At 43.5% G+C, this 12,459-nt stretch overlaps 1 protein-coding gene and 1 long non-coding RNA gene across 3 annotated transcripts in view; one reads left to right on the forward strand and one right to left on the reverse strand.

Annotated features, from left to right (window-relative positions):
* The window catches only part of otofa (otoferlin a), a 133,481-nt gene that overhangs the window by 32,343 nt on the left and 88,679 nt on the right, over positions 1-12,459 (forward strand). The window contains exon 3 of the mRNA XM_045211306.1: positions 11,598-11,686. Coding sequence (XP_045067241.1) covers positions 11,598-11,686 — 89 coding nt within the window. The remainder of the gene's footprint in view (positions 1-11,597; positions 11,687-12,459) is intronic.
* Positions 2,979-4,271, reverse strand: LOC121552295. 2 transcript variants are annotated; one of them, XR_005997182.1, is made up of 3 exons: positions 3,937-4,271; positions 3,268-3,412; positions 2,979-3,080 (listed from the first exon to the last, which is right to left on the reverse strand). It is a non-coding gene; the product is annotated as an uncharacterized LOC121552295 (long non-coding RNA). The 2 variants fall into 2 exon arrangements; XR_005997181.1 differs by having other exon boundaries at positions 2,979-3,102.

Raw genomic sequence — 12,459 nt, forward strand, 5'->3', positions numbered from 1 at the left:
ATCCAAATAAAAATCCATTTAAATTACAGGTTGTAATGCAACAAAGTAGGAAAAACGCCAAGGGGAATGAATACTTTTGCAAGGCACTGTATTTGGGCTTGAAGTGATAAATCCACTTTGTGCAGATCGGTGCCAATGTGGTGTCTTTTCCTATGATATGATATACAAATTATTTTCAGCCTAAGTTTCATTTCAGAGGAAGGCCCAAAAAATTTTCAAAGGCTCCAGTCACCCAAGTCCTACTGTTCTCTCTGCTACCGCATGGAAGTGGTACCGGAGTGCCAAGTCTAACAGCTTCTACCCCCCCAAGCCATAAGACTGCTGAACAATTAATCAAGTGGCCACCCGGACATTGACCCCCCCCTTTGTTTTTACACTGCTGCTACTCGCTGTTTATTATCTATGCATAGTCACTTTACCCCTACCTACATGTACAAATTACCTCTACTAACATGTACCCCCTCACATTGACTCGGTACCTGTAACCTCTGTATAGAGCCTCATTATTGTTATTTTATTGTATTACTTTTTATTTTATTTGTTACTTTAGTTTGTTTAGTAAATATTTATTTACTCTATTTCTTGAACTGCATTGTTGGTTAAGGGCTTGTAAGTAAACATTTCACGGTATTGTTGTATTCGGTGCATGTGACAAATACAATTTGATTTGATTTGATTTGATTTGATTTGGGGGGGGGGTGTTACCACCCACCAGCATGACATTGTTTATTGATCAGAAACAGTTGCAAAGTTATTCCTCTTTGCAACTGAGATGAGCCAAACAGGCTTGTGTCCACTTGAGCCATGGAGCAAATAAAAATAGGAGGTGAAAATTATGTTTCAACACCTCAACTTTTTTTTACCAGAAGACTATCATAATTTGTAAATGTGTACATTTTTGAGCTAGTCTGTATTAAAAATACTGTCTATTGCGTTATTTTATGGCTGGTTATGACACCTACATATGAGTGTCAAAACCCACATAACCTACCACACAAGGCAAAACATTCCATTACACCATAGCCTACATGTCAACAGTATGTTTTTGTTATATTCTGTCACATTTTCTAAAATTGACCATATTGAATTATCATTGCAATTACTTACATATTGATGTCAGACTTGCCCCTACCCCAATACTCTGTTGTCGATGACAGGGATGAATGCAGGAGCAGATTTCAGGAGCAGGACAAGACAACCTCTTTTTGACTGATGACTGACATAATGGCATGTACGTGAAAGGCCTATCTGGCTTATATGATTCTGATGGTCATAAAGCTTCTTGGCAGTGTCATAAAGTGTAAAAACTTGACTTTAAATAATTAATTACAACAATAACAAAGGATTTGTAGCTCAATTGGTAGAGCATGGTGCTTGTAACGCCAGGATAGTGGGTTCGATCCCCGGGACCACCCATATGTAAAAATGTATGCACGCTTGACTGTAAGTCGCTTTGGATAAAAGCGTCTGCTAAATGGCATATAAAGAAACAAAAAGGAAACTTCTTGGCAGGGAAAAACCACATTTGAATAAAAGTGGGTTTTGACATTCTTACGTAGGTGTCATAACCAGCCATAGAATAACGCAATATATGTCACAACAAGTGTAAATATATGGGTCATGACAATATTATGACAGGTTACGGCAAGTTATGTCAGCTGTTATGACATGGTTATCAGCTATCTTTCAATAGTTATCCGTATTACCGGAGGTTCATTTTTATTCTAACTCTTTCTATGATGGATTCGCAGCTTCAATTTATGGAAGATGCCAAAACTACGGGGTCCTTTAACCCAACCCCTCCGAAAGACACACATGCATACAGTATACATATACAGTGCCACACTGGGTGCCAGGGGATGTTCTAAGTCCACAACAATACTTAAACCACATCAGAAGACCACTTTATAGTTCTAGGGAAGAAACAAATATATTTTGGAGAGTATAGTTGCCCTTTTATATTAAATTGTGCACTTTAAGTGACTGGTATTTGTCTGGAGGTGTTTCTGTTACTATATGCACAATTGCAGAATTTTCTAAACAAAAGACCACTAGATTGATACAAATCATCATGATATCATATCATTCTGCCAGGTAAGCCTACTTTGCAGTTAACATTTAATATGGAAAGTTTTATGGGAAAGCCTTTAGAAATTACTGTTTTGGCATCGCTAACTGGCTACATAAAGTGGTAGACACAAATCGCTGATGCATTCTTTAAATGTATGCTATGGATTGAACAAATCTGCGCTAGTTTTTTTCTCTAGGGCACTTGGAAACAACTGCACAGTGAAGCCTATCATTACAACAGTTATTATCTGGGTGAATTTTTTCCTGGTCGCACTTGTGCTCCTAAAATAAAATGTCAGGTCACACATCAAAATATCTAGGATCATATGCGACCAAAATGGCTGCACTTTAGAGCCCTGACTGTAGAATACTACACTTCACACTAGTATCCCTCGATCGTGTAGTGCTTACTATATGATCTTATAGTATACTGTAGAATACTATACTCCACACTGTAGTATCCTTGATCATGTGTAGTACTTACTATATAATGTTGTTGTGATGGGTGATTTGAAGGAGTCAGGCGCAGGAGGGTAAATCACAGAATAACAAGATTTATTCCGGAATACAGAGTTAAGCAGTAAAGCGTCAAAACAGCCCAGTGCGCAAAACAGGCACACTGGAACCAACAAGGCACACAGGGAAAATAAACCCGGCGATACAAAATCCAAGGAGCTCCACCGAGCTTCACTAACCTCACAATAAACAATCACACACAAAGACAAGGGGGCAGAGGGAACACTTATACATCTGTGATCGAGTCAATGCATGGGGCGCGCTTCTTCACAAAATTAGATCTCCGGAGTGCATTCAGCACAACCAGGGGGATTTGAACCAGGTGTGTGTAATCAACAAGACAAAACAAATGGAATGATGAGATGAGGAGCGGCAGTGGCTAGAAGGCCGGTGACGACGAATGCCGAAGCCTGCCCGAACAAGGAGAGGAGGCAGCCTCGGAGGAAGTCGTGACAGTTGTAGTGTAGTACTTCCTATCGAATGTTGTAGTAAATCTGAGGGCAAGAAAGGATTTGACTGGGAAGACAAAACAATAACACAACACAGTAAGACAAAACGCGCTAAGAATGAGTTAGTCCAAGCAAGGATTAAAATCACATTGATGTGCAATAATGTAATCGTGTTTGTGTATGTGATTGATTCTACATACAGTAATACGATTAAATTAACAGGGCTACTCACAGTGCCTGGAGAGGAAACATTCAATGTGCCAGTGGATGAGAGGGAACATGAAACATGGCTTCAGTTCATGTCAGGAGATAGTTGACATTGGTAGTGGAGTGTAGTGATACGTCACCTCTTAATCAGGGACCAGGATGGGACTTAGCTGTAAATACAAATAGCAGATACATTTCATTACAGAAGCGCCGTCATAGGCTTGGGCAACAACTTTCTCCATGAAGTTAAACTCAGACATCTCAGAATTCACAAAGTCAAAGACAGACTGCGCATCTTGCCCACTTGACACATCAAAGTAGCCCAATAAACGTTTCTGAATAAAGCCCTGATCAACCACATACCTGACGAGTGACAGCTGATGTGTGTGGTTTCATCCATTTGCCATGCGAAACAATTAGCTGCGACAACCTCTCTTTTAATCTCACTTTTAATGGATGATGCGATGGAAGCTATGAAATCATTCTGAATTGATTTTGACATCCCAGAGAAGACAATAGAAACTTCCATATGCTCAGCAAGTAAAGCATCATAATGTGCAATTACCTCTGCAAGCTCCTTGTAGTTGCCCTTGTTAGCGGAACATTCCCTCTTATCCCTAAAAGCCAACTGTTACATGCCCAATAATGAAGTAGTGTCGATAAGTTGCTTGAGAACATCCCTGTTTCTTCTTACCTTCTCGTTGTGTTGCGCAGTTTTAATATGCAGACCTTTCACTACATGATTGAAGCAGATTTTTCCCAGAAGCTTGAATCTGATGTGGGCAATGAAAGGGATTCTTCAACAAAAAATCCAATACATTCTGGCGGAGAAAACTACACTCTAGTTAGCGATTTGCTACTAAAATTAGTACATTTAAATAAATTGCACTAGCTTACTCGACACAAAAATGAAGTTCTAAAACCAAGAAAACAATATATAATCTACTTCCGTGTCCTATAGAAACTAATTTAAATGGAATAATATCCAAAAAATACTATCACTATTCACTATCTCAATCGCAATCTATCCAAAAATGTCACCAACTCACCAAGCTTCTAAATCACACATGCGTAGTAATAGGTTATTTCTCTGATCCTTTGATTGGAATGGACAACATGTCAGTTCACACTGCAAAAGCTTTGATTGGTTGGAGGACGTCCGGAGGGCATCTTAATTACCATGTAGGTCTATGGAAGGGGGTGAGGAGCACATGCCTCCTAGGGGAGGTTTTGTTTCATTATTTTTAATTTTCCTGAAATTCACTGAGAACGATGGTCCTCCCCTTCCTCCTCTGATGAGCTTCCACTGATATAAATATAGTAATACTACAGTATTTATACCATAGTAAACTATAGTATTTTTTTCATGTGGGACACCGTCAGTATACCAAGCTGTCTGTACTATATTTGGTTATTGGACTTCATTAACTAACTATCATCATGAGTGAGTCATAACACACTAAAGGCCATGATACAGACACTGTATATAAATGCACATCATGACCTTTAGTGAGTTATGACTCACTCATGATGAGATTTAGGTAATGGATTCCAATAACCAAATAAAGTACAGACAGCTTGGTATACTGACCGTGTCCCACATGACAAAAATAATATAGTGTACTATGGATTTCCCACCCTGAATGTGTTTTTTGTGTCTTCAATAGATCGTCATTGAAGGATTTTTCACTGTGTTTCCTCAGAGATAAACACAGTTTGACTTCATGCTACCACAGCTAAAACCCAACTTGGACTCATTTGTGTGTTCATTTCCTCTGTAATGTTCCCTATCATTTCATGTGTCACATTAACTCACATCACTTTCATTATCACAGTGAGTCCTCGTCTGTGTCCCATTAACACCGTGCTGTTGCTTCTCTTCTCTCGCCAGGCTTTTCTAGCAGAGCGGAACAGATTTAGAACTAACTGATATAGTATCTCTGGTGTAGTCTTGGACAGTGACCACCACATAGGGTTGTTGGTGGCCAGTAGCAAGGTATATTCACATGATGCCCAATAAATAACTCTGTTCAATCTGTTTCTCTCTTTTTCTGTAAGCGGTGGCAAAGTGGCAAAGGGTTTCACTTTCATGTGTGTGTGGGAGAGAGAGAGAGAGAGAGAGAGAGATGACCAGGGGAGCTTGATAAGGGTGTCTGTCTATGCTTATCCACTCTGTCTGATAGTGAGACTGACACCTCTGACTCCGGGGCAATCATTTGGCCCGCAGCACCCAGTGTGGGGTAATAGCACCACACAGACACATAAAAAAATATTACACTTTACTATAGAATACTACAGTACTTACTATAGAAGTAGTAAACTGTAGAATACTATACTACACACTGTAGTATCCCTTGATCATTTGTAGTACTTACAGTGAGGGAAAAAAGTATTTGATCCCCTGCTGATTTTGTACATTTGCCCACTGACAAAGACATGATCGGCCTATAATTTTAATGGTAGGTTTATTTGAACAGTGAGAGACAGAATAACAACAAAAAAATCCAGAAAAGCGCATGTCAAAAATGTTATGAATTGATTAGCATTGTAATGAGGGAAATAAGTATTTGACCCCTCTGCAAAACATGACTTAGTACTTGGTGGCAAAACCCTTGTTGGCAATCACAGAGGTCAGACGTTTCTTGTAGTTGGCCACCAGGTTTGCACACATCTCAGGATGGATTTTGTCCCACTCCTCTTTGCAGATCTTCTCCAAGTCATTAACGTTTCGAGCCTGACGTTTGGCAACTCGAACCTTCAGCTCCCTCCACAGATTTTCTATGGGATTAAGGTCTGGAGACTGGCTAGGCCACTGCAGGACCTTAATGTGCTTCTTCTTGAGCCACTCCTTTGTTGTCTTGGCCGTGTTTTGGGTCATTGTCATGCTGGAATACCCATCCACAACCCATTTTCAATGCCCTGGCTGAGGGAAGGAGGTTCTCACCCAAGATTTGACGGTACATGGCCCCGTCCATCGTCCCTTTGATGCCGTAAAGTTGTCCTGTCCCCTTAGCAGAAAAGCACCCCCAAAGCATAATGTTTCCACCTCCATGTTTGACGGTGGGGATGGTGTTCTTGGGGTCATAGGCAGCATTCCTCCTCCTTCAAACACGGCGAGTTGAGTTGATGCCAAAGAGCTCGATTTTGGTCTCATCTGACCACAACACTTTCACCCAGATCTCCTCTGAATCATCTGAACTTCAGACGGGCCTGTATATGTGCTTTCTTGAGCAGGGGGACCTTGTGGGCGATGCAGGATTTCAGTCCTTCACAGCATAGTGTGTTACCAATTGTTTTCTTGGTGACTATGGTCCCAGCTGCCTTGAGATCATTGACAAGATCCTCCCGTGTAGTTCTGGGCTGATTCCTCACCGTTCTCATGATCATTGCAACTCCACGAGGTGAGATCTTGCATGGAGCCCCAGGCCGAGGGAGATTGACAGTTCTTTTGTGTTTCTTCCATTTGTGAATAATCGCACCAACTGTTGTTACCTTCTCACCAAGCTGCTTGGCGATGGTCTTGTAGCCCATTCCAGCCTTGTGTAGGTCTACAATCTTGTTGTCACGATCGTCGGAGGAAGTGGACCAATGCGCAGCGTGATAAGTGAACATACTTTATTTTGTAGAGAACACCACACGAACAAAACAACAAACGATACGAAACGTGAAGTCCTTGGTTACAATACAAACCATACGGAACAAGATCCCACAACACACTGTGGAAAACAGGCTGCCTAAGTATGGTTCCCAATCAGAGACAACAAGCAACAGCTGATACACGTTGCCTCTGATTGAGAACCACACCGGCCAACATAGAAACAAATGAACTAGATAATAACCCTAGCACACAAAACACATAGAAACAACACACCCTGGCTCAACATAACAGAGTCCCAGAGCCAGGGCGTGACACTTGTCCCAGAGCCAGGGCGCGCCAAACATAAACTGAACAGGGGAGGGCCGGGTGGGCATTCCTCCTCGGAGGCGGTTCCGGCTCCGGGCATGACCCCCACTCCCTCTCTAACCCCACAAAGCGCCCCTGGTCCGGTCTGGCCCTGCTGGCCGGAGCTGGACTGAACACTGGTGGAGCGGATTGCTCTAGCTCCGGAGTGGAGCAGCTGACCGGTGCCGGACCAGGCACCGGTGGAACAGGCACGGGCTGTGCCGGACTGACGACACGCACCACAGGCTTGGTGCGGGAAGCAGGGACGGGCCGGACCGGGCTGACGGCGCGCACCATTGGCTTGGTGCGGGGAGCAGGGACGGGCCGAACCGGGCTGACGAAGCGCACCACTGGCTTGGTGCGGGGAGCAGGAACAGGCCGGACCGGGCTGACGACGTGCACCATTGGCTTGGTGCGGGGAGCAGGGACGGGCCGAACCGGGCTGACGAAGCGCACCACTGGCTTGGTGCGGGGAGCAGGAACAGGCCGGACCGGGCTGACGACGCGCACCACAGGCTTGGTGCGGGGAGCCAGAACAGGCTGAACCGGGCTGACGACGCGCACCATTGGCTTGGTGCGGAGAGCAGGGACGGGCCGAAACGGGCTGACGAAGCGCACCACTGGCTTGGTGCGGGGAGCAGGAACAGGCCGGACCGGGCTGACGACGCGCACCACAGGCTTGGTGCGGGGAGCAGGAACGGGCCGGACCGGGCTGGCGACGCGCACCACAGGCTCGGTGCGAGGGACAGGAACAAGCCGGACCGTACTGGGGACACACACCACTGGACCTACGCGGGGATCAGGAACGGGCCGGACCGACTGGCAACACACCCCAGTACCTCTTGCCGTGCCTTTACATTCTCCTTCCCCCTGGTGACCAGTGACTCCCGTAACCTGGCGGCCTCCTTTGCCAACCCGCTGAACCACTCTATCCCGGCCTCCTGCTGCCCCGTCGTCCACGGCGTGAGCCCCCCCCCCTAAAAATGTTCTGGGCGTCTCTCCTCCCCGTGGGCCAGGCCTCCATGGCTCTCGCCAGACTCTCGCTCCTCTGCTCCAAAGTCCAGCCTCTCTCCTCCTCACGCTGCTTGACCCAGTCGAGGTTGATATTCATCAGAGTCACCTCTGGCGTTGGCTCCTGGACACGCTGCTTGGTCCAGTTATGGTGGGATCTTCTGTCACGATCGTCGGAGGAAGTGGACCAATGCTCAGCGTGATAAGTGAACATACTTTATTTTGTAGAGAACACCACACGAACAAAACAACAAACGATACGAAACGTGAAGTCCTTGGTTACAATACAAACCATACGGAACAAGATCCCACAACACACTGTGGAAAACAGGCTGCCTAAGTATGGTTCCCAATCAGAGACAACAAGCAACAGCTGATACACGTTGCCTCTGATTGAGAACCACACCGGCCAACATAGAAACAAATGAACTAGATAATAACCCTAGCACACAAAACACATAGAAACAACACACCCTGGCTCAACATAACAGAGTCCCAGAGCCAGGGCGTGACACTTGTCCCTGACATCCTTGGAGAGCTCTTTGGTCTTGGCCATGGTGGAGAGTTTGGAATCTGATTGATTGCTTGCTTCTGTGGACAGGTGTCTTTTATACAGGTAACACGTTGAGATTAGGAGCACTCCCTTTAAGAGTGTGCTCCTAATCTCAGCTCGTTACCTGTATAAAAGACACCTGGGAGCCAGAAATCTTTCTGATTGAGAGGGGGTCAAATACTTATTTCCCTCTTTTTTACATGCGTTTTTCTGGATTTTTTGTTGTTATTCTGTCTCTCACTGTTCAAATAAACCTACCATTAAAATTATAGACTGATCATTTCTTTGTCAGTGGGCAAACGCACAAAATCAGCAGGGGATCAAATACTTTTTTCCCTCACTGTACTATAAAATGTTGTAGGATACTGTAGAATACTATAGTAAATACTACAGTATTATCTGCAAAAAAAACACTGTAGTAAATACTACAGTAATGTCCCAAAAACACTACAGTTTTCAAAAATAGTTTTTTAACTATAGTAAATACTACAGTACTTAATTTGTATATACAGTGCATTCAGAAAGCATTCAGACACCTTTACTTTTTCCAAATTTTGTTACGTTACAGCCTTATTCTAGGCAGTTCCTCATCAATCTACACACAATACCCCGTAATGACAAAGCAAAAACAGGTTTGTAGAAATTGTTGCAAATTAATTACAAATAAATAACTGAAATATACATTTATATAAGTATTCAGACCTTTTACTCAGTACTTTGTTGAAGCACCTTTGACAGCGTTTACAGCCTCAAGTCTTCTTGGGTATGACGCTACAAGCTTGACACACCTGTATTTGGGGAGTTTCTCCCATTCTTGTTTGCAGATCCTCTCAAGCTCTGTTAGGTTGGATGGGGAGCGTCGCTGCACAGTTATTTTCAGGTCTCTCCAGAGATGTTCGATTGGGTTCAAGTCCGGGCTCTGGCTGGGCCACTCAAGGACATTCAGAGACATGTCCCGAAGCCACTCCTACGTTGTCTTGGCTGTGTGCTTAGGGTCGTACTGACTTGTTGGAAAGGTGGCATCCTATGACGGTGCCACTTTGAAAGTCACTGAACTCTTCCGTACGGGGCCATTCTACTGCCAATGTTTGTCTATGGAGATTGCATGGCGGGATGCTCGATTTTATACACCTGTCATCAAAGGGTGTGGCTGAAACAGCCGAATACACCAATTTGAAGGAGTGTCCACATGTAATGTATATTGTGTTCCCTACAGGTTATAGAAAAGAGCAGAAGCTCTGAACTATCTGTTCAGACCCCAGTCCTACCTACCTACCTACCTAAACACAGCCCTTTTTGCTCTTTTAGTGTTTCTCCAATAGGTTTCCTCAAGGTGAAAGCCTCCACTTCTACTGTATGGAAAAGATAATCAAACAAAAACACTATAGTAAATACTACAGTAGTGTCTGCAAAAACACTACTGTAAATGCTACAGTATACTACAGTCCGCAAAAACACTACAGTAAATACTACAGTATACTACAATCCGTAAAAGCACTACATTTATTACTATAGTATATACTACAGTGTTCTTTAACTACAGTATTTATACTAAAGTTAACTGTAAATACTACAGCATACTACAGCATACAGTATACACTGTAGTGTTTTAGTCCAGTAAATTCCACCAAAACACTACAGTTAATAGTATAATACTTAAGTATTGTATACTATAGTATTTTTTCATGTGGGTGCACACACACACACACACATACACACACACACACACACCTAAGCGCTTGTCTGTATGGATTACAGTGGCAGGTGGAACCCCAGGTTTAAGTAAAGGGACAGGCCTGGTGGATCACTGCTCTGAGTAAAAACAGCCCACTGTTCTGTCAGCAATCAGGAGCAGAGAGGATCAGCAAGGGCTGGATGAGCATCAAACAGCATTTCCCATCACACATCCAGCACTGACATAGACTAATTTAGTTCAACGTTACAACAGACAAGAATGACAGAGAATAATTGAATTCCCTCAGCTCTGTCTTGCTGTTGTACCCTTGACAGGATTTGACTAGGCTATCTCTCACTATATGGACCCTTACCCCATTTCAACCTCACAATTTTTTAAATAGAACCTACATAAGGTGATAACATGGGGGAAAGGCTGCTGATTGGCTAATCAACTGAGGACAGTCATTTTAAGCAATAAGGCCCGCGGTGTGGGATATGGCCAAAATACTACGGCTGAGGGGTTGTTCTTATGCAAGACGCTGAGTGCCTGGACACAGCCCTTAGCCGAGGTATATTGGCCATATATCATAAACCCCCGAGGTGCCTCATTGCTATTATAAACTGGTTACCAACATAATTAGAGCAGTAAAAAATAAATGTTTTGTCATACCCGTGGTATACGGTCTGATATATCACGGCTGTCAGCCAATCCGCTTTCAGGGCTCAAATCACCCAGTTTATAATAGAGATTAGATCACTGGGATCTATAGAGTTCACATGCTGTGGTTGCAACTTCTGTTGTGTTTATTAGAGATTACTCAGCAGCACAACTTGGGTTTATCTTGAAGAAATCCAATTAAGGCTTTCTGGCACTTTCAGTTATTAATGTTGCTGGTGGTGTTGCTTTGGTGTTGGGTTGAATGTTTTCTCTTACTTAGTAAAACAAGTCATTAGATATTCTATGGCCCAGTAAGAGAGGGGTGATGGGCTTTTGTGAATTGCCTGTTGTGGTTAATGATTGACATGACATACTTTTAAACCAGTCAGTCAAATGATTTCCTTGCAAACTGTGAATGTTGTGGTTCAATCAATACAGCCTGTGGTTGTGCAGCCTGTCACACTGTCACATAGTTTTTGGCTGAATCCTTCATTAGTCTTTCTCTCCCCTCAGACGTTCCGATGGCCAATTGCCAGTAGAGTGGATGAAAATGAGATGCTGGAGGTTCAAGTGTTCAACTACAGCAAAGTCTTCACCAACAGGTCAGTTACTTACAATACACTCAAACACAATACTGTAACGTGAGTACTACTATAATCTCTCATGGACAGACTACATAAACATAAATGGTACCATAGATCTGTCAAGATACAATGGGATGCGTGAGAGAATGAGTAGCATTAGTTCCAGTGCTTTGGACAAATCACGATTTCGCAGGTGTTAGCATCTTTCGGATTCCGGAAAGGGAGAGGACATTTGGCCGTAATTTGCAAAGAGAGAGGGTGGAGGTCCTCTTCGGTGCCGATCCTCGTCCTATTTTTCATCTTAAAACATATGGACCCAGAACTTAATCGAGCATATTGTATGACCAATTACACAAGACTTTAATTCTGGGTTAACCGAGATTACTACTACTACTACTAACGAAACTCAAACCAACAGATACCTAAGTCACAGCATGCTCAACACACTCCAAACACGGGTCAGAGGAATAATACTACACACAACACTCCCACACACCACCAGACAAACCAGGATCTAACTAAGAGTTGGAACATTGAGGGAAGGACACCATAACACTTCCAACACTTTTCATCTGCCATCCTCAGACAGACATAATGCAGTCAATAATCTAGCATTTCAGATAGGCAATCAGCTCCTAACGCTTCTTGACTATGAGGTGATAGATTGATTCAATTCAATGTGTGATAGGCTGCGGACCGCAGGACAGGATCTGAATGGGTTTCTAATAGAGAGGAGCAAGGCAGTAATTAAATGTTATTAGAGCTGTGTGTTAATGGATGCATCTGTCACA

Source organism: Coregonus clupeaformis, chromosome 36 (assembly GCF_020615455.1).
Source record: "Coregonus clupeaformis isolate EN_2021a chromosome 36, ASM2061545v1, whole genome shotgun sequence".
NCBI classification, from domain to species: Eukaryota; Metazoa; Chordata; class Actinopteri; order Salmoniformes; family Salmonidae; genus Coregonus; species Coregonus clupeaformis.